The following is a 27357-nucleotide window of genomic DNA, read 5'->3' as shown; positions in this document are numbered from 1 at the left end:
CATAATTTTATTGTTTGAAGTCTGAATCTTCGTATCAATCAAATCAATCAATTTAGCCTAACGAGGTCTACTGCTTTCCCCAATTTGCGTCACAACGACCTTCGCATTTCCGTTTCAGTGTAACTTTTTCCATTTAAAGTGATGATAAATGATCCAAGAAATACATTGTTTACCATAAAACGCCAGCTATTCACAGAAACCTACATCGTACGAAAGATGCTTGTATACAAAACGTTCGAAGAAAAGGTAATGATTCATTCTAGTAATTCATTATTATTTTACTAGTAAAAGAAATGATTGATGAACAAGAATACACATCAGACTTCGATCTATATTCTGTTGCAATCACTGTATGTGCCGATATAGTCAGAAGTAGTTGTAAACATGGTCTGTTTGGTACAAAGTCATAATGTTAAACGAATTTGTTACCACAGTCCTACGTCCTGATAAACCTGCTGATATCAAAAACGCAAAAGTGTGTATGAATGGCAGTTTGTTCCTCTTTCACGAAAAAACCACTGAACGGATTAAGATGAAACTTGGTAGACAGATAGTTTATAACCAGGATAACAAATAGGATATTGTTTATCCCGATTTTATGTTCCAGTGCGATCATTTTCGATCGGTAACACTGGCCGAGTCGCTCGACTATGACAACTGACAAGTCAAAGACGTCAAAGTCACGTCACTTGTCGAAAAGGAATGTCATTCCCATATTTAAGTTTTCGATTTGAGACTAAAGTAATGTTCCTTTACATTTTCTAGGCCTTATCATAACTAAACGATTATTATCGAAACTTTGTTAAAATATCTACAGCATGCCAATTAAAATACGCTAAAATAATCGAATACCTTCACGATTTCCAAAACACCAAAAATGTTAACAAACTATGTAATTGCGACTATGACGTAATTGATGACGTAGGCAGCCATAAATACGATCGTACTACTGTGAGAAAAATGTATTACTCATGCCCAAAATAGTAGTTTAAATCGAGAAACGAGCTGTGTTTTTGTGAATGGGTGGGTGTACTTCAAGGTATCAGGGAATATGTTTATACGCACGTTTATATTATTAAAAACAAACTCGACTAAATTAGAATTTGAACGCGTAGATCATTTTCCTGCTCCTATTTATTGCACGGATAGCCGAGTGGTTGAGGTCACCACGCCAAACCCACTGAGAGCGACGTATGGCGGCTTCAGTTAACATTTGTGTGGTCCAGAAATGCTTGTTCTGAGTCTGGGTGTCTTACTTCATGTTACTTGAATGTTTCTAAAACCCTCCGCGACACAAGGATTGAATTCCTTAATGCGGGAGTAGTTATTATCATAACTTCTGATCAATTTCGTTCCGGGTTTAAGACAGTCAATTGTTTCTGGACACATCAAACTCAAGCCTTTGTGGCTTACAGGAGTTTCAATGGCCATGTGTGGCGTGCTTGAGAGGGTAAAAATAGATTGCATTGCCACCATAAGATGCAGAGTCCTAATATAAATAGCTGGATCAATCGATTTAAGTATTTTTTGCGTACCTGTTTCTGACATGATAATATAACATTCCTTCATTTAGAAATAGTAGTAGTCCATTTTTAGAGGGGTGCCAAATTATTCTCATAAAATTGATTGGATAGATAACCAACTTATCATAAAAAGTAAGTATGTATTGTTCAAACATAGGCCGATTGTCAGACCACCTTAATTGAAATGAAACAGGAAAATGTTAAAGGAAAAACCAGCCAATTTTCTGATTTAGTACATCAATTTGTTGACAAAGAACAGCTGTAATTTCCGAACAATTATCCTGTTACTTTATTTTCTGATGTCACATAGATTGTGAATCACAAATTAGTTAATGTTTATTTAAAATCACATGATTTTGTAATGTAAAATACTGTTTCTTTAATGTGTTATTTTCGGGAATATTAGGCTCTCTAATATATTTACTTTTAAGTTATTTTCGTGGTCTTTAAATTCTTAATTGACATTTCTTTACGAACGGCAATGGCAGCGGCAGCGGAATACACGGCGTCGAGCGAAGTTTTTATACACTCACGTTTCTTGTTTGTTTGTTGTTTTGTGGTGTTGGTTGTTTCAATTTTGTGGCCCTTCCCGATAAGTTAGCAGGCTGAAATTTCCAGGGTAGCTTCAAACCCGATGACAAAGCAACTTACAACTACGGCTCGACCGATTATGATAAAAAATTGAATGGAGTGCCATTTAAAAAGGTGGGATTTTTAGTTTTTTTAAATCTATTTTCACACACGCAATAATATTACTTTAAGATGAGGCAATAGACCTGCGGACCAAGTTTTATAGAGTGAATTATTGCAGATTCACCTGAGATTACTTCATAATCATCTAGATACGGCATGGACCATTATATTTCGTCAGTTGACCTTACCATTTTAGATAGATCCTGATGAGTCTTTTGTCGTTATAATGGTTTCGGCATTGCAAGCCCATTATTATTGATATGAAGGTCATTTGTCGCGTTTGGATATGATTTTTTGGTTACATAAGAGTTAAGAGCAAATACCCTGAACGTCACGCTAATCTGTTATTTATGTGATAGTAATTTTAAAGTTAGAGATATTCTCGGTATTGTCACTGCCAAGCCTGGCGGGCCAGGACAAAGGCATAGTCACTAATTTATATATTATAATTTTCTGCAGGCGGATGCTGGATGCGGCAAGCCGAAGACAGGGCGCTATGGCGCACATTGGGGGAGGCCCATGTCCAGCAGTGGACTACTAAATGCTGATGCTGATGATGATGATATTTCTGATTACAGAAAGAAAGGTCCTACGCAAAATCTTGGGACCTATGTAGAGGCCCGATGGGAGCTGGCGAATACGAAAAACGCCGAAATGGAAGGTAGGAAGGCTCTAGGAAGTGAAGTGTATGTTGTCTAGCTTCCATAAATGCAACCACTCAGTATTTTAACAGGTGGTGACAGGACCCTGGGGCTGGAAGTATTCTTACACATCACTTAGGTAATTATCGGATGTCGTTACAAACAATTATCTTGAACATAACAATTAAGAACTTCTATTATTTTAAACGGATAATGGTCTATAGGTCAGGTCTGCATAATTTGTCTCGCGTGTGAATGCCTGACCTACGACAAACTATAAAATACAATGTCACGACATGGGAAAACCTTTCATTTATTCCTTTGAGTTTGAGTTTCGAGATACTGAGAGTTCTATACAATCAGACTAAACTAAAACAAAATTTCCAAAAAAAACTGGTCACCCATTAATTAACTGATTCCATTTTTAATTTTTAATGAACTCTTTGAAGACGGAAAATGTAAAAAAGAAAAAAAAACGACTACCGCATAAAGGAGCTGTCGCGGGGGTTTTACAAACATGCACAAAGACACCCAGACTCAGAACAAGGATTCATGGAACCGTCCTAAGCGGAAATGAAACCCGCGTCACGACGCGCATAGTGGGTTTAGTGTGGTGACCTTAACCACTGGGCTATCCGTGCAGTCAACAAGTCAACTTTAAAACCCTCAATACCCATAACTACGAATGTTTAACATCACACTTATAATATAAAGTAGCAGTATAAAACTAGAAGTTAATTCTGTATGTAGGCGTGTTTTACTATTAAAACTTGACGCTGCACTGCGGTTAAAAGGCTTTTATTAGACCATAATTGTGAGTAACAGTTGAGTTGTCCAGTTACGTGGGAGACACATTCTTAATGCTCATAATTTAAGTCCTAAGGGACAGGTTAAGTAAAAACTCTTACAAATATCTTTAATGTGTAGTCTTTTTCTGGGTATTCTTTGAAATAACTTGCTTCCAAATGTAAGAAGAATGAGTGCTTTTAAATGTACGTAACCCCGTTTACATAAGAAGACTATTCTTAAAGGAAAAGAGGTCGTATATGCATTTTAGATAGCAAATAAATGAAGCGTTGGGGACCTGGGTACTGATGATGGCGTTTAAAAGTTATATTTATTAGTCTCATGTGAATAATGCTATTGAATATTGGAATTAATATACTTCAAATACGCTTACAGATGTAAATCGGGCATACTTCAAATATTTGTTTATCTAGCATGGTAACATTTATATTATCTTTGATATTATATATTTCAATATTAGTAATCGCAAAAAACAAGTGCTGTTGGGTAGTTTTATAGGCGATTTTTCTCTAGAAGCAAAAGCACTTAGAAACCTTCGGAGGGTGGGCGAATCTAAGTGTTATCTTTTATAATTTGACATTAAAAAAAAGGCACTTAGTAGCCTAATTTGTATAAATGACTTGAGATTTTTTGTTTTCTAAACTTATTAGTTTCAAAGCATAAAGTAGCAAGAGAGACCAGGTTCAGAATATTTGTGTTTTTAGATGTCTCAAAGGTTAAGATAAAACTCAAGAACACAGTTTTCTACTTATTTCAGAAAACTTTTATTGTGGACAGTGCGTAGGTCTAGCTATAACTTTGGAATTAAACTTAACATTTGCTCTTAATGGACGGAGTGTTAGAACTTAAGTACTTTAAGTTCACGTTAAGTTAACTTTTAACTAGGTTTTAAGTATTACAATGACATTCGTGAAGCAGATTCTTATCTCATGGGTATTTATTGACTGCACGGATAGCCGAGTGGTTGAGGTCATCACGCCAAACCCACTGTGCGCGACGTGTCGCGTGTTCATTCCAGTAGGTCAAACGTCTTTGTGATATCCACGAATGCTTGTCCTGAGTCTGGGTGTCTTTGTGCATGTTTCTGAATATTTGTGTAAACCCCCGCGACACAAGGATTAAAATCCTCAGTGCGGGAGTTGTTTCGTCGTCGTCATTTTAAACCACAAACAAATTAAAATCTTATACTAGAACAACAATAATAACTATATTAATAGCACGTAATTACCTTTAACGCATTCCTATTTTTTTAATACCAGCCTTTATTTACACACCGGTAAAAACCAGTTAAAAAAACCCGATGAAGTAATTTGTATCGATTAGTCAACTTCTCGATAAATAGTTAATCGATTGCAATGGACATTACAAGCTCGCGATTGATTTAGTGATGTGACGTTGTGAATTTATATTGTATTGTAGGTGCACGACCCGAGAAGGTCGTTATAGTATTTACGTAATCGAGTTCTAATGAAATGGACATGTTCCGACCGATTTCGACCACGGTTGCTAGTGTCGCATAGGGCATATTTTGGTGCCGTGTGCGCCCACACAGGAGTACTCCCGGTTCCCTAACTAGACAATGGACTATGGACCATGGGGCGGCAATGCGTCCTGAACGGATAGAGATCAGGCCTCAGGATCCACAATGTTACGTGTCTCCAAAACACGGAAGCTGATATTTATCTATAAAACGTTTGTTACAGAAATAAATTTTATATCTTAATTATCATCATCATCATCAGACTATAGCTGTCCACTGCTGGACATAGGCATCTCCATACGTTTCTCCAGCGCGACTGGTTCATTGCCACCTGCATCTTAATAATACGCGATTTTAAATGTTTTACAAAGTCCTACTTCTTTTAATAAGTGAAATGAAATGAAATGAAATCATTTATTCTGTAAGTAGGATATATCATCACTTTTACATGTCTTTCTTATTTTGAGAACGCTGGAGTCGACATTTCCTATCTGACTACCCTGAGAAGAAATGTCGAAACAAACTCAAGGGGTCACAGTCTCTTTTAAAGTCCAGACAATTTCAATGTGAATAGATATGTATAAACCAATGCACCGGTATTTTTTTGGACTGGCCTTTTGAAGAAAGTACCAGATCGATCTGAGCAAGGGAAAAAAACAAATAATCTCACTCAAATCGCCAGTTTGAGAACTACAATTAACATATACCTGCATAAAGTTTATACTTACAATAAAATAAAATAAAAACAAAAAAGATTGAAAAATAAAAAAATAAAATAAAATTAATAATTTGGTAAACATTATATGCAAAAGCACAAAATATGTCAAAAATTGTATAAATGTATATGCAAAAGCACAAAACATGTCATCAATTAATTAAAACGTATCATATGCAAAATGCAAAACACATGTCAGCATGCAGAAGATAACCGGGCAGCAATAGACAGCTCTATTAGCGATCAGCTCAATCCCATGCGTTTTTATCAGTAAGATAGTCAGATATCTTGTAATATCCTTTTTTGGATAACTTAGCTTTGACATATACTTTAAACTTCTTAATAGGTAATTTACGAACGTCAATGGAAAGTTTATTGTAAAAGCGTATACATTGACCCATGAACGAGTTGCTAATTCTGTGGAGACGAGTGGAGTGAACAGCCAAATTATGTTTGTTTCTAGTGTTCAAGGAATGTACATCAGACATTTTTACAAATTCAGGCTCGTTTTTGAGAACATACATTAAATTTTCAAGTATATACTGTGATGTTACAGTCAGAATGTTTATTTCCTTGAATTTCTCTCGGAGAGAAACTCTTGGCCCTAAGCCGTAAATCGCGCGAATGGCTCTTTTTTGCAAGACGAATATTGAATTAATATCGGTACAGCTGCCCCAGAGGAGAATGCCGTACGTCATTAAGCTATGAAAGTAACTAAAATAAACTATTCTGGCTGTATCCACATCAGTTATCTGTCGGATTTTTTTCACAGCATATGCGGCTGAACTTAATCTTCCAGACAACCTTTCAATATGTGGGCCCCACTGCAATTTGGCATCAACAGTTATGCCAAGAAAAACAGTTGACTCAACAGGGTCCAACTCTACTCCGTTTAGTTGAACATTGGTATCTAGTTGCCTCACATTAGGCGTTGAAAATTTTATCAATTTGGTTTTAGCCGAATTCAAAAGTAGATTATTTACATTAAACCAATGGACAACCTTCGAAAGTGCATTGTTCACTTCATCGAAATTTAGGAGTTGACGTTTAATTTTAAACACAAGTGAGGTGTCATCTGCAAATAACAAAATTTTGTGATTTTCCCTTATATGAAAAGGTAAATCGTTTATGTAAATAAGAAATAAAAATGGTCCTAGAATTGAACCCTGCGGAACACCATTGTAACCACAGCACCTTCAGATCTTTTACCGTTCACATCCACTCTCTGAATTCTATTTTCTAAATAAGATCTTAAAAGACTAAGAGCATTTTTTTTAATACCATAATAGTGCAATTTGTTAATAAGCGTTTCATGACATACACAATCAAAGGCTTTGGACAAGTCACAAAACACGCCCAGAGCATCCTGTGAATTCTCCCAAGCCTCGAATATATTTTTTAGTAATTCCACACCTGCATCTGTAGTAGACCGACCCTTAGTAAAACCAAATTGTTTCGTATGAAACAAGCGGTGTTTATTAAAATGAACTAACATTTGATTTAAAATTAACTTCTCAAAAATTTTGCTCAGAGTGGGCAAATTGAGATAGGCCGAAAGTTTGTAGGATCGGTTGTACTACCTGATTTAAAGAGTGGAACCACCTTACTCAACTTCATTAAATTTGGAAAAACACCGGAAGTGACACAAGAGTTGAACACTACTGCCAGATGAGTGGAGATGGATTTAATTATTCAAGACACAATATGTACAGACATTCCCCAGAGATCAGCAGTCTTTTTACTTCTATTTGTCGAAATGACTCAAAAACATCTTTGCTACTAACAGTTGTAAATTCAAATCCTGTGCCACATTCCTCTACACATTCCTTGAGTATCGATAATGCGGCGGTTGGAGACGACAACAAGGTCTTAGTTGTTTCAAAGTCTCGCTCCCTCCCTCCCATACTAAATGAACGAAAAGTAATAAATACGATTACTTACCTACTTCTGAATGATTTCGGAATCCAGTTTTTATTTTTTTATATCATTTTCCTATTTATTTAATAAGTCACCCTCCCTCCCTCTGATATTAAATGAACTAAAAATAAACAATACGATTACTTACCTTTGAACGATTTCGAAATCCAGCTTTATGTTTTTATACTGTCTTATTATATCTAAGATTCGCACAATAGGTTGAATTTTTATTTAGTAAGAACGTAAATATTAATAAATCGAACATTTCTCTATAATAATCCATACGAAAATGTCTTTCATTGGAAATTCGCTCGCTTTTCTACCTTTTCTTAAGCCCCTATTCTAGGAATACCTTTTGTATTTTTATCTGACCTCAGTTTACTTTGAGTCAACGTCATGGATTTTCTTTGAGGTAAGATTTTTCTAACTTGAGTGGTTTCTAGCTAACATTTTCTCCCTAATTCCCTATTGTAGGTTTCAGTCAACCTTTGACATTGTAAGCTTTTGTAAGTTTATTCTTTCGAGCTAATATTTTGTGTTTAGTATCCTTTTGTATTTTGGATTTTTTTTAGTAGTTCGGAGTTTAATAAATACTATTTATTGAATTTGACATAAAAAGGTCTTAACAAAGATTATCTCGGTTAATTTTGATTATATTTGATGAGATTGTATTTATCGACGACCGATCTCACTAAATCATATTGTTTGCGATACGAAATACCATAGTATTGCGTAGAAAAAAAGGAAATCCTGTTGACTGTCTCTTTTTTTTTACTTCTAGACTTTACCATAAGACTAAATTATTGACGACAATATCTTCATTCCTACTTTTAATTATCCATCCCACTGTACCCTGTACTAGGCAAATCCTTCCACGATATTAACACTTTGGAACCAGTCCACGTGATAAGCGTCAATTCTGTCTAGATAACCAGACATTTACAGACAGACAATTACTTCGAAAAACATGTGCAACATAACAATATCTTTACACCATTATCGTAAATTTAAAATAACTCAGTTCTGAACCATTATAATTTTACTGCAAGTGATATACCGTCAGGCTTGACAGCTTGCAAATATAATAATATAAATATATGACCAACATCCAGTTTTATGATTATAGATGCTATAGAAATTGTGAGTGAGATTGAATTGTGCAGTAATCCTGTATTATTATTATTATAAACGCTTAAGTTTGTGTATATTTGATGTTATGTTAAGGAGCTAGACATCAGAGGCCAATATGGCTTGCCAAAAAAAGCTATGGATTGCAATCCGGCAGTGCCGTGAAAACGTAAGTAAAAACGTGAAGTCATAAGTGAAAACTTGAATATTAACGTTGTGCATTTTTGATATTCGGAATGGTTAATAATTGTGGACTAATTGTTTTAATTATCACTATTAAATTACTATAACTTATGTTCTAGAATACAATACTCATTTATTTCGCTATCGATTCAGTATTGTGCTACAGAAGTTTTCGTGTTACGAGTTTTCGATCAGGTCACGTGCCCTGACGCGAGTTTAACAGTTTTTACTCATTACAAATAAGTATTCAACGCCGGTAAAGAAGTTTTCACTTCAACAGGTTTAAAGGAAATCCAACGTTAAACTATACTCATCATATTAATAGTATCAGCAAAGGATAACTTCCTAATGTCCTAGGACATAGTTCACCCAAATACTAGGTCGACGAGTTATAGAATATGAACCAGACATACAAATATTGTAAACGTAAACATTCCGGCTAAACCGCACAACCTTGACTAAAGGCCGATATAAAATCAAAAGTTAAACAATGAATTTGGCGCATTTATTTTATTTTTACACAAAGGTCGTGTAGGGTTATCGAGAGGAAAGTCTTTGCTATTAAATAGTATTATAATCAGAATAATGACGTAATCAAATTATGAAAACAAAACAAAGCTTCATACACAAAGACTTGGTCCTCATATATTTATAACTAAACTATCAAATAATCTTCGCAAATAGCCATTTCTGAACGGAGTTTAACGCCTCAATTAATAAGGAATAATTCACTTGACTGACAAGTGTTAACCCTACAATTAAAGTACCTCTTAAGCGCAAAACGTTTCGTAGATTTCACGGTTAAACCTTTTAATAGCGTAAAATCCGCAACTGGGTACAACGAACAATGACATTCAGAGAATTAGTTGCTTCAACTAGTATTTAAAAGATACTTTGTTCAATGTATTTTAAGTTCAGCTCTTACCACGGAATCTCAAACTTACGACAGTCGCTATCGTGGAACAGGGACAAAGCGACACGTTACACAGCTCTGTCCCACTTGCACGATGGTAACAGACCCGCTATAAGCATCATGGCATAGGCAGAGGAATCTTTATCAAGAGTCATTTAAACTTTTAATAGGTTTCAGCATTTGTCGACTTACAAAGTTAATAAGTTATTTTAAGTAGAAGTGAGTTTTCCACGTAAATATTGTTTCTGATTAGTTTTTAATGAAATGCTGGAGGGACTTTTGATATTTTTAGATAAATAATCGTTATTTAAATAAGATTCGCGGTTGGTTGATGATGATCTCATTGTATTCAAATTTTGCATATAAATGTTTGTGATAACAGATATTTAAATAATTCTCACGTCCTTTACGTTAATTTTAGACATTAGTATGATAAAATCTTTTATCACTAAAATAAAACTTACTCCAGACTAACAATAGTTACTTATGTGTTTATTTTTGACAACTTTAAGCTTATGTAGGTACTAAACATTACATATAGGTAACTAAAGTTTACCATTTCTCCTAAAAAAATTTGTTCTGAGTCTGTGTGTCTTTGTGCACGTGACTTGAATGTTTGTGAAACCCCTCGCGAGTCGCGACACAAGCATTAGATTCCTTAGCGAGGGAGTCTCTTTTGTGAAGTCTCAGCCATACTACATTAGGCCTTTTCTGTTTATTTTCTTTCTAGATTATAGTGAATTATGTGCGAATGCTCTTAGACATGTTTAATAAAACTGGTTGAGAAGTTTTGAAAATAAGTTGTGGGGGGAGAAAATGGGGAATATCCGAATGTCTGCAAATAAATATACTCGAGTAGGGACTCAAATGAAAACGCACTAAAATAGAATATTGATGACTTAACCCCATTTAGACCTACCGTACCATATACGGTACACTTGTTATATTTTTTTTTTGCAGGTACTCGCATAATATTTTTAATATTATTTGGTATTTATGTCGAAAAGAAGAATAGTGCTCATCGGAAAAAATACGCCAGTGCAATTGAATGCTGATAATAGTGCAGATTTATTGAACAAGTTTCGTAAATTTATTTTTTCTGCGGAGACATGGCTTCCAACAGGTAAATATACTACAATTATATAATTTATACAAATAATTTCCATCTTTTTATAAAACTAAAATACTTCTTGTTTCATTGTGACATTTGAATATCCTAATTATTTATTTATTTTTTAGTTATTTAGACATGAATAATGGTGTACCCTATTTGGTACGGTAGGACTATATGCCATTTCAATTAACTTTTTTTTGCTTTTCAGACCATTATCCCTGAATGACATCTTATCTTTATTGGAAGAGGGGGATGTTGAGACAACCGAAGGTGAAAATGATGTATTCATACTTCCGCCTGATAATGCGAATGCAGAACTGACAGACGAGGACTCTGGAGACGAAGATCAGGTCAATGTCAATAATCTACCTCCCAGCTTGCTCAGAGCGGACGCAGAGCTACGTCAACCCGCTACAGTTAGTTTGGACAACATTGGGGATCCGGACACGAATGATGAGCCCCTTCATAAAGTTTTAAAAAAATATAACTGGAGGAAACGGGATTACGAAGGCTCACTATCATTATGGCGACCTGATTACCACGTCCCTCAGGAAAAATCACCACTAGAATGGTTTTCTTTGTTTTTTTCGGAGGATGTTTTTGATTTATTGACCACTGAGACGAACAGGTACATAGGAAGAAAAAACCTTGCTGCTGATATAAAAATAGAAGAGATGAAGTGTATGATTGGTGTTCTGTTAGTAAGTGGCTATTCCTCGGTAAATAGAAGACGAATGTATTGGGAGAACTCGCCTGACGTGAAGAATGAGCTCATTGCTAGTGCTTTATCGAGAGACCGCTTTTCCTACATATTTTCAAATCTACATTGTATGGACAACCATCAGTTAGATTCTTCTGATAAATTTGCAAAAGTTCGGCCACTTATGAGCAAATTATCTGCCAAGTTTCTAGACCACTGTCCCCACAAGAAAACCACAGTGTTGACGAAGCTATGGTGCCTTATTTTGGTCGACATGGATGTAAACAATTTATTCGTGGCAAACCCATACGGTATGGGTTCAAACTGTGGGTAGGAGCTACTGCGGGGGGCTATATAGCTTGGTTTGAGCCTTACCAAGGGGCCACTACAATTTTGAACGCCAGATATGCTGAATTAGGCCTTGGGGCTAGTGTAGTTTTGACATATTCAGATAAACTAATGAAACTTGAGCTTGGATCCAGATATCACTTATATATTGATAATTTTTTTACCGGGTTACCGTTGGTTGAAGAGTTAACAAAAAGGAATATGGGTGTAACGGGCACTATAAGAGAAAATCGAACAGGAAAATGTCCTTTGATAGCTAATAAAGAAATGAAGAAGAAGGAAAGAGGAGAGTATGATTATCGTGTTAGTGACTCCATTATAATCTGTAAATGGCATGACAACAGCATTGTTACAGTTTGCTCAAATTCAACGGGATATTACCGTGTCATAAGGCAGAGAGATACTCACAACAACTAAAAAAGAAAATTAGTGTATCTCAGCCTCACTTGATTCAGAAGTATAACCAAAATATGGGTGGTGTCGACTTATCTGATCAAATATTTCGTCAGTCAGAACTAGCATCCGGGGAAAAAAGTGGTACATGCCCCTTATTTTGCATTGTCTTGACATGTCAGTGCAAAATGCCTGGCTACTTTATAGATACAATGGTGGCAAACAAGATTTATTGTATTTTAGACGTCGCATAGCTATATCCATAATTGAATCGAATAAGTCTCGAAGCAAGCCTGGACCTAGCCGACAATCATCTCTAACTATGGATTCCCGATTTGATGACAAGGGTCATTATATAATAAAACAGCCCGATAATAAAAGAACGAGATGTGGACATTGCCACCGACAAAGCCCAGCAAGATGCATCAAATGTAATGTTGGATTGCATGTTGAATGCTTTCTTGCTTACCACACAAAATGCTAATTTAGTGTATGTTTTTCTTGTATTTTTAATAAGTTTTCATTTGCTGCGGTTTTTTTTATTCTGATTACATTTTAAATAACTATGAACAATAAACAACTTTTTTCTCATTTTTACGGTATTTTTCTTACTCCAAATCCTACTGTACCATATGTGGTACGGCTATTTCCCAGACCCCTTTTATTTCAGGATTTTAATTTTTTAGGTTTTCCTAATATTTAGACCCCTATCAACCTATATACTAAGAAAAAAACAAACATTTTAGAAAAAAATAGTTTCAGGACTAAATGGGTTAATCAAGAGAGTTCTTAGTGTCGTTTTATGAGATTCTTGGTTTTTTTTTATCTTGTAGTACCAAATACGACTCACCAGAGTTCCGTGTTCCCAAATTCAGGGAACTCAATGTTAACGAATCGGATCCTCAGAACGACTGCTCGTTAGCCACAAGGTTGCCAGTTCGAATCCGGATGTTGGCATCCGAGTTTAGTAGATTAGGATTTACTGCATTGTAAAACAGATGGGAGTAATATTAATGCGCTGTGATCTTCTTCATTGATTTATGTATAGTTATTTTAGTTATATTGCTGTTTTGTTATAATTATAGAACTAAACGTGATTTAACAGGCTGAAGAGCTAAGTTTCCAATCAAACAGAGAGCATATCAGGTACTTCAGAGATTCATAGATTATACCAAAGGTAAAAAGCTGGTTGATAGACACAGATTAGTCTTTAGACCTTGGTTGGAGTCACTAACATAGCACGCATGTTCTACTCAAAATAAATTAAAAAGCCCTTATTCTGAAAGACAGATTAAAATAATGTATTCTGAAAACCTCTGCTCGCGAATCTGACTAAGTACTCAAAATTATTGAAATATTTATACACGTAAATTACAGGTTTTCATGAGATATTGCATGTTCAATTTAAAAATACATTTGTTTCAGTCTAGACACTGAAAATGTATGTCTAGACTGGCAAAATGTAATTTCGTTTGTAAAACACCTCTAGACTGAATACAAATGGAATGTTTGCATGGAGTACAATGTTACTATCACAGGTAAAAGAAATTACATGAGTAATATGGAACAAAAAAAAAATAGGAACATAATTTCATATTTGAAAAACACATGCAATGGAGCATATAACCTTTTTTTTGTTAAGCGGGGAATCCTCGCACACTGGAGCAAATAACTTGCTTCTTTTTTGTAGTCGGTTGATATCAACCATCTTCCTAAAGCAGTTAGTTTAAGGAATCAAAACATTCAAAATAAAAGCATAAAATGACGTATACCAATTTCATATCTACCCACATCTGAAGCGTAAACAAAAACGGGATAAGAAGGTGAATATTGGAATCTATTTTTATATCTTACCCTCAAAATACAAAATATTGACGTAACGATATAAAGGTCGTGTAATCGTGTATGGGGATTCTATCGAAAGGTATTCAAGCGTAAAATGGGGTGAAAACATGAGATACGTGAATTTTATAAGGTTTCATAAAGGTGTTTATTTCAAGGCCACAGGGTTTCGATAAAAATAAACTAACAGCATCACGTGTATAGATAAAACATAACGTATGACGTAAAATATCGCCGTTAAGTGTTTTTTTTTATGGGAAATCATGAAATGACTCCTTGTGCTTTGAGTTGAGCGGAAGGGAGTGTCACTTTTACTGACTAAAAACCATGTTCTTTTTACCAGACGTTTTGGGGGCAACGGTAACCCTTCCGGACAATATACACAAATAGATGTTTTATAACAACACACTACTAAGATTCGTTCTTCCATAAGACTGAGGTAGACCTTATGCTATTGGTGTCTCAGAATAAACATTCGTGGATCACAAAAATGCTTGTCAAACGCCGAGTTCAAACTCACGACACGTCGCACAGTGGGTTTTGCGTGGTGACCTATGTAATACCAGTATTATCAGTGCAATCAAATCTTGCATACGATTCTTAGACATGTATGTCACAAGGAAAAATCTAACCGAACTAAACGTTTCGGATTCGTTGACACATCATCTTGGAACATAATGAGGTGTAGCGACCTTGAAGTAATCATATGTTTAGTATATTGCTTGGGTGATTAAGTAGCAAAGTCATAGTCAGTGTTGTATAATGTACTAGTTAACATGTTTTGTTAGGTCATACGAAGTCATGTTCAATGATTTTGTTACCCATTTTACGAAGTTAGATGGCAACTGCTCAAACTTGTAAACAAAATTTATTTCTCCGAGAGTCATAGCTGATTGAATCGTTCAAATGTTTTGAACTAATTGATATCTTCTCAACCTTGCTGTGGTCCACAGGATCCATACTGTTCTCTTATAACCTATCATATGTTGAATTTTATATGAGGCAATTAAGCATTTTAGTATTAATAAGTCAAAGCCATGTCACTTTTAGAAAGGGAATGGCATTCCGATAAATGTGATTTTTTTGTTTTCTATTTTAACACGATGGTTACACTGTCTAGGCCCAGAGAACTATCGAAGCAAGACAGTAAAATTTCATCTGAAATCTTCTAAAATGCATATTTTGTTAACTTACACAATGATTTATTTAGTTCCAATACATTGTGCAAGAATGCCAAGAATATATCTATCGTAGGATAAATAAATACATCGTGCTACGGAGAATGACATGAACAAATATTGAGTGTATATATGTCGACTTATCAGTACCAGAAAGTATGCCGTCACTGTCAAACAAATAGAACCGAGAATCGACTCTTTGAATATTCGAAATACAAGTATTTTGTCAATTGCCATCGTGGTAAGTTTGACAGCAGATTAGGTCAAAATAGGGACGATATTTTTCCAGTGTTCATCTTTTAGTTTAATGTATAATAATGGAGACGTATTTTTTTATCTATACCCCAAACATAAATTGATCTAATTACATTGAATATAACTTATGCGTCACGAGTTTGTATAAATTTTACGAAATCGTTAAGTCGCAAAACTTTGGTGCTTCAATTTTAGTTTTTCAGAACGATGAAAACATCGTGTGTTATATTTCAGAATTATCTAACTGGGGGAGTAAATAGTCTATTTTTATTTTTATTCCCTTAAGTTTCTGACCTCCACAACCCATCTTATAAAAATTAAGACTGTTTGACAGAATTATTACAAAAAGTAAATATAATTTTCTTCACGTATTTATACGCTATCATACTCCTATGATTATAATACGATACATTGATTTAGAATGACGCATGATTTACGAATTTGTCGCAGTGTGTGCAAAATAGTGACGTAAAAAAGTTTAAAAATTTCATTTGATCATGCGCCATTTTATTAGAATAACTTCGCATTACCTACTTGGTTTTGATTCATCAATTCAATAAGGAAGCGCATGGAAAAATAATCCATACTAATAGTATAAATGTGAAAATACCTCTGGTTGTCTTTGTAAGGCGGGGTAATGGAGGAGGGTAGGTGGCAGGTGGGGGTCAAAAACTATCCACGCTTTCCCACGGAAACGGGAGCCACCACGGGCTGTAAGCTAAAGTCCACACGGACGGAGTCGCGGGTAGTACAGAGTAATCGATTTTCCGTAGTATAAGGATTTATTTTTCTTTTCCCGTTTGCTATGGAGGGAAGTGGAACATTTTTTTCTTACTCCTCCTTTTTACTATTTCTGATTAATTTCGTTGCGGTTTCCAGGGCAGTTAATTGTTCCCCTTTGACACACCGAACTTAAGTGTTTCGGTGGTTTTCGTTGGTTTCATTGTGGGTCCTGATTACAGGAGTTGCAATGACGGGCATGTGTTGCGGGCTTGTCCGTTTTTTTTTAGTATTAAGATTTTGCTTTATAGAAGTATTGATAATAGCCAGTCATTGCACTCTTGATGACGTCATTAGATGACGGTATCGATAGATACGGTTCATTGGAAATACAAATAACTGTAAGTGTAAAGCTGTTTGATCTAGTAAGGTTGAGTGTTTATCTGTAACGATGATATTGCTAATTATAATGTAATTGCTAATTATCTTTGATTTTGAAGTTTTACTAGAAATGGGCTCATATCAGTATTTTGATCTGCCAGGATCCTGTTTTTAGGCATTTTGGTAATAGATTGATGAGATGATATAAGTTTTAGTTAATTTAACAAAAAAACCGTCTGTTTAAAAACAACTTAGGGGGTAGAAAATCAACAAGGAAAATTTATGTCCAAGTATTAAGTACGGTTCTGATAATCATGATAAAACCTTTTTGAAATATTTGTGGTTTTTTTTTCAAAGTCTCTATATATAATATCAAAAAACTATATCTAACAAATTTGAGCTGCTAAGGCTAAGCACACCTCAATTATGTAAATTAAATACATTCAGCGGTTCTAGACACTGGAGGTAATAAAATACAAACATACAAAATAACAGGCCACAAACATAAACCCTTCCCTTGCAGTTGAGTAAACATAACAGGCGGCTTCAGGGCATGCTTTTATTTAAAAAAAAAATGCGTATGATCTTAAAATGAACTTTATATATCCGTAGGCACATACATTTCCATCAACAATTTAGCTTCTTCAAGTTTTAAACTATAAAGACATTTCGTTTAATTAAATTTTCTGAATTCGCAAGTGAAATTGTTATTAATGTCAATTTCAAAGCATTCGCAAGAATTCCTTTGTGTCGAAACGTGGGCGAAAGCTTCCAACAATATTTATTGTAAAAGTAAGAATTTCCAATAAATTAGAAGGTCACGAAAGCTTTGCAAAACTAATAATTATCGAAGAAGCTTCCCTTGTTAATGGAAAACGATAGTCGTTAAGTGTAACGGTCTCATTAAAATTTAACTTTATAACTGTTAATTACGCATTTTTTTTTTTAATTTTAACTACAAAAAGATTTCGATCAATTGTACTTCTTCATAGGTTTTCTAGAGAATTTGTCGAAAAGTCTAAGTCAAGAATATATTCTGAAATCATGTCTTTGAAAATGAATGAATCAATCAAGCAACAGCCTATTGAGGTCCATTGCTAGACATAGGCCTCAATAAAGCCTCAGTCCTTCATCTTTACTCTCACCCAGATAACTTATTCAATTTAGGCATATACAAAGAACACAAATGAGTAATGGTCAACTATAAATTAAAAGATTGAAAAAATCTTGAAACCCACGTTTTAAATGTCCATTCAAATTTTATCAAAATCGGTTCAGCCGTTTTTATGCCGTTGTAAATTGCATTTTCATCGGATTTGAAGCTACCCTGAAAATTTCAGCTTATCGGGAAATGCCTCAAAATTGAGTTGCGAAAATCCAACTAGAACGACAAACAAGAAACTGAGTGTATAAAAGCGTGGGAAAATATTATCTTCTTTTGAAACCGAAAACAAAAACTTAAAATGACTGAATATTTTATACCTGTAAAACAACAATTTTAAAATATGGTGCAACACCACATCCGTGTGATATTGGGCAACAGCTCAAGCATACAACTCGCAGGCCGATAGTGCTGCTTATCAGCCCTTATCACATAAAATTTCAAGCCCCAACTACACTTTAATGCTGATAGCGATATAAAATGCGACTATACCTGATCGGAAATATCATTTGCTTGGTAAATTACAATGGAAATAACGAAATGAGCGTGTAACTCGCTTTGATTGTTAGCCGGGTGGTTGAGGTCACCACGCTAAACCCACTGTGCGCGACGTGTCGCTGGTTTGATCCCCGCGAAGGACAAGCGTTTGTGTGATACACGAATGCTTGTCCTGAGTCTGGGTGTCTTGGTGCATGTGACTTGAATGTTTGTGGAAAAACCCTTTTATGCCAATATAATTTCGAATCTTCGGTGAAGTAACAGGATATTTTGCCCCTTTGTTACTATAAAGGTCAACTAGGGTCAATAACGACTTTAATTAACTCGGTCGATAATATTATGTTTCGAGAATTCAAGAAAAAACCTGAAATTTATATTCTATGCCGTCTCACTTTAGCATCTGTTAAAGTCTTCCTTTAAAAGGTAGATACAAGGTACCTATAAGATTGTTGAGCAGTTGAAATCCTTTAGGTACGGTAATCTTTTAGTGATTTATATGAACCAAAACTGCATAAGGTTGCCGTCCTGATATGACCGGGTACATATATTATAGATTGTATTTTTCCATCTCTATTAAATATGGAAAGTAATAAATATTTGAGTGTCGCAAAAGTTATTCAAATATAACACAATACTTTCCTAAGTACACCCATAAAAAATTACCTTTAATAGTACCGATTAATAGCGCTTTCGTCCGCCATATTAGTCATTTTCTTAAAATCTTTCGTGAAGCAAAATTCTTTGTTTTGGCACGTAAAATGGAAACGAGCCAAGTTGGTCATTGAGACAAAATAAACCGCGATTCATCATCGTATATTATAATTCGTCTTTGGTTAACAGTTTGTCATGTTTTGCATTTATAATTTTGTTTTAAAATAAATTATTTGTTTAATTCAGCGAATAATGTCTTAATTTTGTTGTCTAATAAATTTATACAAATTCTGAAATGCCAATCAATTTTATATCGCTACTAATCACAAAATTAAGAATCATTTATTTTTGATTATGTATGAAATAGAAGAAGATAATCATTTAAAAACGTTTTAAAGTTCATTTTGTAGAAGTTTTTCATAGTATCATATAGTATCCTAAAAAGATTTTGCTAAATCAGTGTTGCAATTCATATAAATAGTTATTAAGTACGTAGTAATTGATAATATACAACATTTTTATAAAAAATACTAGACTACAAAACCCCATACATGCTAACTGTGTTTATAATAAACGCATAGCCTTTTAAAAATAGATTATTTTCTTATCTGTAACTGGCACCATACAGACAAACGAGATCATCGTAAAAACGTTTTAAGATCAGTGAACTTGTACCTCAAAGACGACTGACGTCATTAAATGACACTTATTGTCCCATGCAAATAGTGTGATGATTTCATACGCTTGTTTTAATCGTGTTAGTTTTTATGTGATGCTAAAAAGACGCAAATTAGTTCATCGGGTGCGCAATATCATATAACTAGTCGCTATCTTAATAGTATTATAAATATAACGCGAAAGTTTTTATACTTTTATGGATGGATATTTGTTACTCTTTTAGTCCAAAGCTACGTAAAAATGTAGAGAATAATTGGATGTTTTTGTGGGATTATTTTCGATTTGTAGCGGGCGGCGCTGCCAGCAACAGTTAGTAGATAATATTTTAAGTTTCTATTTTTTAGACTTTTTTGCACTTAGGTGGGTGCCTTTAAAAAACGTTTTAACAAACACGATAATCGGAACTAGCCAAACTATGCTCCATTGGTACTTTAAAAATTAAATCAAACTTGGTGTCTTTCCAAGTTTCCAGTATTTATTTATTAAAATAAGTTTGTTTAAAAACACGAAGAAAACGTGCTTTACAACCCAATATCAATAGTCTACTAAAATGGATGATGTTGCGATGTTGAAAACTAAATAGAAACATGACGTGATACTAAAAGATTGCAACATTAAGAAATGTTTAGCACATAATCTTATCAATATAATGTCTTTAATGCCTGTCAAGTCTTGTGTCTTAGATATACGCGCTTTTAATATCAAATGTTACAGCTACGTATAATAGATTGTTGGATTAGTTGATCTTCTGAAATATTCTTAAATTATATTGTACTTAGTCAGGATTAAACGTGACGGCAAGCAGAGTGGTTGAGTCTCTAAGCCAAAACCAAAGTGCGCGACGTGTACCGGGTTTGATACTCACGTAGGACAAGCTTTTGTGTGATCCACAAATGCTTGTCGAAAATCTGGGTGTCTTTGTGCATGTGACTTGAATGTTTGTGAAAAACTCCGCAATACGGAGTTATAAGTCGCTATTAAAAAAATAGTAACAATTTATAGAAAAAACCACATTATAATCACAATTAGGTTTAACTTAAACAACTTCTTTTAATATCAAGTCACCGGATAACGTCATTAAGACAATAAATACATGATTGATAATCACAATAACCTTGATTTGCAACAATTTTAATCGATTCCGTTAAGCATATTAAAGATAATTATATCTGAGCTATATTGGTAAAGCGATCAGACGTCACATTCATTGAAAGACTGCGTAACAACTTTTATAATTACGATATTTATTTTTGTTTTAGAAAAACCGGGTATTTACTTTTGTTAGGGGTTTCGTACAAGGGTAAAAACGGAACCCTATTAGGTAGTCTACCCTGTTTGTCCGTTTGTCACCAGGTTCTTAGACCGTGATATTTAGACAGAAAGACAATAACTTTCTATGACCGCTATAATAACAAATTACGGTCGGGTCGGCTCGGCAAATGATGATACCCAATTATTTTGAAAATCTAGAGTTCCGAGTCGAATTATTGTATCTCTATCTACCTGTCCAATTTCGGTTATGACATAAAGTTTTCGTGTTAAGTTTTTTGACTTTCAAGCTATTCTAGTGTTTAGCCTCCGAAACTATTGAATTTTTTTGGATTACACCAAATAAATTCAGTCAAAATTTAAAAAAATTGGCGATGCCATGTCATGACATGCCATAACGGACAAAAACTGATGTAATACAAAAAAAAACTAGCTTTACTAAATCATGTTTTTAGTTACGAAACTGGATTTGACGTGACCTAGCCTTTGAATAAAAATTTCGCTATGAAATTAACATATTTTCGTAATAATATGAGTCACTCTTAAATTTAAATACGTAACGTATTTTTTAATGTTTTCCTTTAAAAATAACATTAGAGTAAAGATATAATACTATAGTGATAACACTGTTTGTACTACAGAAAAAAAAAATTAAATGTTTTAATTAGTTAAATAAAATTATGGATACATTGTGCGTTGTGTTAATTGGATTTGATTGTTAAACAAGTGGAAGAATAAAACAATCTATTAACAATTTGGGCTATAGTATTTAGATAGTCCATTGAATACATTTCAAAATGATTTATATAATAAAAGATCATTTAAAACTATCCTTTTCATAAACTAAGAAATAAAAGTATGACAGTATGACACTGAAGCGCATTCAAAGAACACAATAAAAACAAACATTTAAATTCAGTATTCAGCCAATATTTTATCAAATTGATTTTGCAATATCTTTCTAATGCCCATTCCCATAAGACTGAAATTAAGTATATAATCTCTTTGATACAATGTTTCTCGTCCATTAAGATCAAGTCCTGCAACATTTCATCGCAAAAGAGGCTAGCACTTTACATAAGGATCTCCTTTGTGCAACATGAAAGCAAAGTTCAATAACATTCAATATTAATATAGATTGTGAATCATTTTAATTGGAATATCACCAACATTGCTTATAGTCGAGTATTTATTTATGTTTAGTAAAATGTAAACAGGTTTTATCATAAAAATGGCATGATTCACACTTCTTAAATTATTGGATGTGATGCCCTAGTGTTATAACCATTGGGCCTTAGAATTGATGTCTTTTTGAAATCATGTGTTTATGGTTAAATCTTCATGAAAATGGTTAAGACCTTCCGGAAAACAGTGTGATTTAACTAGCACACATAATTTTATTGTCTGTCCTGGGCTTTCTATTCAGCATCGCTTTTTGCCTTAAATATTAATTTTGTGTTCAGCCCCATATCATTTTCATTTCCAATTGGAAAAATTGCTGGCAAAAAGCTTAGGAGAATATAATTATACAAATAGTCTCAAATTCAATACAATTCTAATTCAATCATCGGCATTGTAAATAGCAGAATAAGCCCCGACTAGTATCTCATACATATACTAAATAATGGAAGTTAAAACACAATACATTCATAACTATTTTATCAATGTTAACAGATGTGAAACTACCAATCGCACAATTCATAATTAACTTGTGTAATTATATGTGTGAGTATTATGTGGGAAACATGATAAAATGATTGTATATTAACTATTTAAACCTTTTAAAGTGTGTATTAGCTAATTCAATTAAAAAAAAGGTTGATAAAAAAGGCACATTTTTTTAAGAATATTATTTAAAGTAGTTGGTTTTTTAAGTAATTCTTTTTGAAAATTGAAAATACTTTATTCCATAATTAGGAAATGAAAGCCCCTACAGCATGTGGTTAACTTTTTAAACCTTTTAAAACCGTTTGTGTAATAAGAAAGGCTTTTTATAATTTGATTAATGTGGAGTATTATTATAATATTAAAAAATGTTTTAAAGTTTTATACTTTTTATGACACACAATAAAAAAAAACATTTATTCTCTATTACTCTGTAACTGCTGTGAAAATATCACTATATAAATACAATGTTTTGCTATTCAAGTTAGAATTTTAATACTGCTATAAAGTTTTCTATTAAACTAATGAGATAAATCGTATTAAATCCACAATTATGGGCAAGGATTACGAATAATATATTACACATGTTTTAATATTGTTACGGTACCGAAACAGCAAAAACATACCTACTTCTAATTTCAAAACTTTCACACAAGAAACTTATTACTTTAAAACTGTAAACGACAGTAAAAACCCGGGAAAAACCGGTTTCATAACCTATTTTTGTCTTCCCCTTCATTCATAAGGGCATAAAAATCTTATCTTGAGTATTTTATATTTACAAAGATTTTACTAACAATGGTAAAAATTGCGCAATAATTTACAACTGAAAGTTTGTTTTGATTCAATATTTTATAATGCTGAATAGAATTCTATTGATCGTTATATTTAATAATAAATTAACGCACAATACGATACGTAATACATTCTTTTAGTTTTGTTTTATAACTACGTTAGAGGTTCCAGGAAGTACTTAGATTTGTAAATCAGGATGCATTTTGCATATTTTCAACATGGCGCAAACATGTGAATGAGAAAAATACTGGCCAGGACTAATTATAATTCTTTTGTCATTCAGCCGAGTCGAGATAAAAGTATTAACGGGTACAGGCTAATTTTAACAAGTGACGTCATATGTAAACAACTACTAAAGTCTTTAAAACAGTTTTTTTATTTAATTCTGAAATGATTTGCCCACCTTTCCGTTGATTCCGAGGCCGAGGACCGTGTTGGAGATTTCGTAGTCGTCAGTGATTGGCGTAGTTTTGATAAATTTCGTAAAATTACTCATCTTGAATCACTTCACTATTTTAAAACACAATAAAAGTAACTTTTAACACTTTGCTAACACAAAAACACTTTATCACTGTTTTAAATATTGGTCGATGTTGTAAGTTTCATTAATTAAGAATACACACAAACTTGTTAATTCGATTTATCTCAAATTTTTAACTAATTTCGTGTGTGACGACGACTAAACGATATCGCGGCGTACAACGTTCAGTCGGGCAATTACGCGACGCGACCGCGACCCAGTGCTGCTAACTGAAAAGACGGAGAAATCACAGTAAGTCTTCGTTTAAAAATTCCACGGTTGTTTCTTCAACTCAGTTTTTCACACATCATTTACAGTATTAAACTTTTTAAGTCTTAAGTCCATAATGGCGCATTTGGTAAAGACATCATACAATAATATGTCAATTTATTCCTCGTTAATCTGACGAAATAGTCGAGTTTTGTTATTTTATCACAAGATTTAATTCCTGAACGATTACAATAGCTTCAAGTAAAGAACTACTAAAATGACATGCAATCTTGTAGAACAAGCGTCCTTTTTAATTTGGCTGGTTTATAATAGCTTTTTGTTGGTGAAGTTGGTAGCTCTGAGTAATTTTGGCGCCGAATTTTAATACATCGACTTGTGCTGCCATCTGCTTGCTTTATTATCGTGAGAAGGTGAGAACTGTATGCAGTTATCAAAACCAAGTTTTTACCGTCTAGTAGTTACACAATTTTCCAATAGATGGCGGTATCCTTAGTTTCTGTTCATTTTTTTGCGTTTGTTACCATTTGTAATTGCAAAGTAAATACATATATTTCACGTAAAACGTGTATTATGTAGTTTTATGTATGCTGAACGTAAATCACTTGTTACAATTGCCATGTTAAATAGCACTTTTACTTTTATTCGCTTAGAAATGTCACATTATGTAATAAGAGCTGTTAATTCCTGTTTAACATTATGTAATTGGCTTATACCAAGTCAGCATTGAATAATTATCATTGCAAAACTGTTGCTAGTCAAATTGTAATGTTACGTATCAAGATTATGCACTCCTTCGAAGGAAGACTAGAACATTAAGATGTTATTAGGGTTGTCGACTACTACATAATATTTTTTTAGTAAGGTAGAAATTAAAAAAAAGTGGTGGCGTTGACTAAGGTGAGTTTAATACTATAAGCAGGGACAAAAAATATACTTGCGTACTTATAATTGAAATAGGTAACGAATTAATTTGATTTAAGAAAAAACACTTTTTTTAACATAACTTTTATTCAGTTGCATACTAACTTCGATAGATGGCAGCACTAGAGTAATCATCAGAAATTTCTATTTGATACATTAATTATTTGTTTTAATAGTTTTAATTATATTTTCAAACTTAAATAGTTGCCTAAGAATATAATAGGATTGAAAGTCCCGCGTTTATTGTACTTAGAAAGTTGCAAGTAGTATGCAAACCGAATTTATATCCGCAGTTTTACACCGAAAAGCAGGTAAACGGTCAAATAATATAAAAAAAGATTTCTTAATGTTAATTTAAATACATAAACAAAATAGTACATAGCAAACATGATGTAGGTACCTACAGCATGTTTTAAAGTAACAAAAAACATATTTTTCATACAACAGTGAACATTAATGTCAAGGTTTAAAATAATTCTGTTCGTCACCAAACACGAGCCTGAAGTTATAAAAAAAACAAGTTGGACTAGTGCGAGTCGGACTCTTTAGTTATGGTTCTGTATATTTTTGTTTTATTACGACTTAAAGACATTCTACTTTAAGTGTTGATTGTGGAAAGCTGGAGGTCTTTTATTTCTTAAAAAAAAATGCTTTAATGGGGAGTGGACTGGGTAGAAAAATCCCAAAAACGTTATAATACTGGTGAATAAACCGTTATTAAATAAATCATTATGAATTTGCCTCACGAAATTTATTGTAGTTATATTAAGTGGTTTCTTAGGTTTACGCGAATGTTAGACATTGAAACGCTGGTTAATTTTGGTTTTAATTCTCTCAGTCTGCCCGTGACCATGATACCTGCAAAGGTGTCGAAACGTCGCGTCGGGAACTTAAATCTAAAACTAAACCGCGATAAAATCCGTAAAAGTAGTTTCATTTTAGTAGTTATATTTTATATGGCAATTAAATAAAAAATTGGAGAAATTAGGAATGAGAAGGTGGTAAGATTTCAAAGTGGACGGAAACCTTTGCCTATTTATTGTTTTGATTTAAAAGAAAATAAATACAAAAGACAAAAAAAGCATCATTCCACTATGAAACCCCAAAAAGCACGAAATTTCCCCTAAATATGATTAGGCCTATAAAACTCGTCCTACTTAGTTAACAATAGAAAATGATTCAGTTGTATCATTTACGTAAGTAATTACAATCAAACATGACTTTCAAATAAAACTAGTTATATGCATAATAGACATACATCTGACAATTTAATAATACAACTTTAACGTATAAATCATAATACATAACGGAAAAAACAGCTAGAACTGATTTTTTGTAAAAGTTAAGCTACGGTGACTGAGGTTTGGAAATGGATGGGTGACAATGTTATTGTTAAGAACTTTAGAATTTTACCTATCCCGTTATCAAATCTTGTAAGGTGGTCAGATAGTACTGCTGTTTAACTATCACCATCTCTTGTAATACAGATGCAGTTTTTAGAGCTCCATGTAATTTATTGCACCGTATTCTTTCTACATCATCATCACGTCTCAGTCCTCTGCTGGACTTAGCACCCTTGGCACGCTACTGAGATCTCGATCTTCAGCTCTCCACCTCTATTCCCCGCCCCCTGCCTTACGAATATCATCGACCCACTCGGTTACGTGCCCCGTGTCAGGGTGCCTTCTTTTACTGTGGCTTATGTGTGTGGATCCAAGGTCATTTCTTCTACAAGTATCTTCTATTGTTTTCTTCGTTGAAACTCTAATGACTTCAACCCACGTCGAGGGAACAGCAGCAGGATATTCTTCAGGCTTTACCGACTTAAAACTCTGAAGACCCATCTTAGTGCTAACGCCAGAGCTATGAGATCGCTCTCGCATGCTCTCGTGACTCTGGCTAGCCTTTGTCCTGTTAGACTTCTTCTCGAGCTGTAAAGAGCCAACCCCTCCCTCCTCTAAAGAAAGGGTACGCAGGAAGACGGGCCCATTTCCTTCTTGGCCTGTTAGCTGATCGTGTGACAAGGGACGGGACTT

At 33.9% G+C, this 27357-nt stretch overlaps 1 protein-coding gene across 2 annotated transcripts in view; it reads right to left on the bottom strand.

Moving 5' to 3' along the window:
* LOC113498486 (MAP kinase-activated protein kinase 2) overlaps positions 1–24399 on the bottom strand; it is a 48769-nt gene extending 24370 nt beyond the window's left edge. Inside the window, exon 1 of one of the 2 annotated variants that reach the window (XM_026878495.1) lies at positions 24053–24399. In XM_026878495.1, coding sequence (XP_026734296.1) covers positions 24053–24145 — 93 coding nt within the window. In that variant the 5' untranslated portion in view covers positions 24146–24399. The remainder of the gene's footprint in view (positions 1–24052) is intronic. The other variant, XM_026878496.1, reaches the window with a different exon arrangement.
* Positions 24400–27357: the final 2958 nt, after the last annotated feature.

This window comes from Trichoplusia ni, chromosome 11, assembly GCF_003590095.1.
Source record: "Trichoplusia ni isolate ovarian cell line Hi5 chromosome 11, tn1, whole genome shotgun sequence".
Classification (NCBI taxonomy): domain Eukaryota; kingdom Metazoa; phylum Arthropoda; class Insecta; order Lepidoptera; family Noctuidae; genus Trichoplusia; species Trichoplusia ni.
Note: the sequence above shows the minus strand (reverse complement) of the source record. Positions and strands in the feature narration are given on the sequence as shown.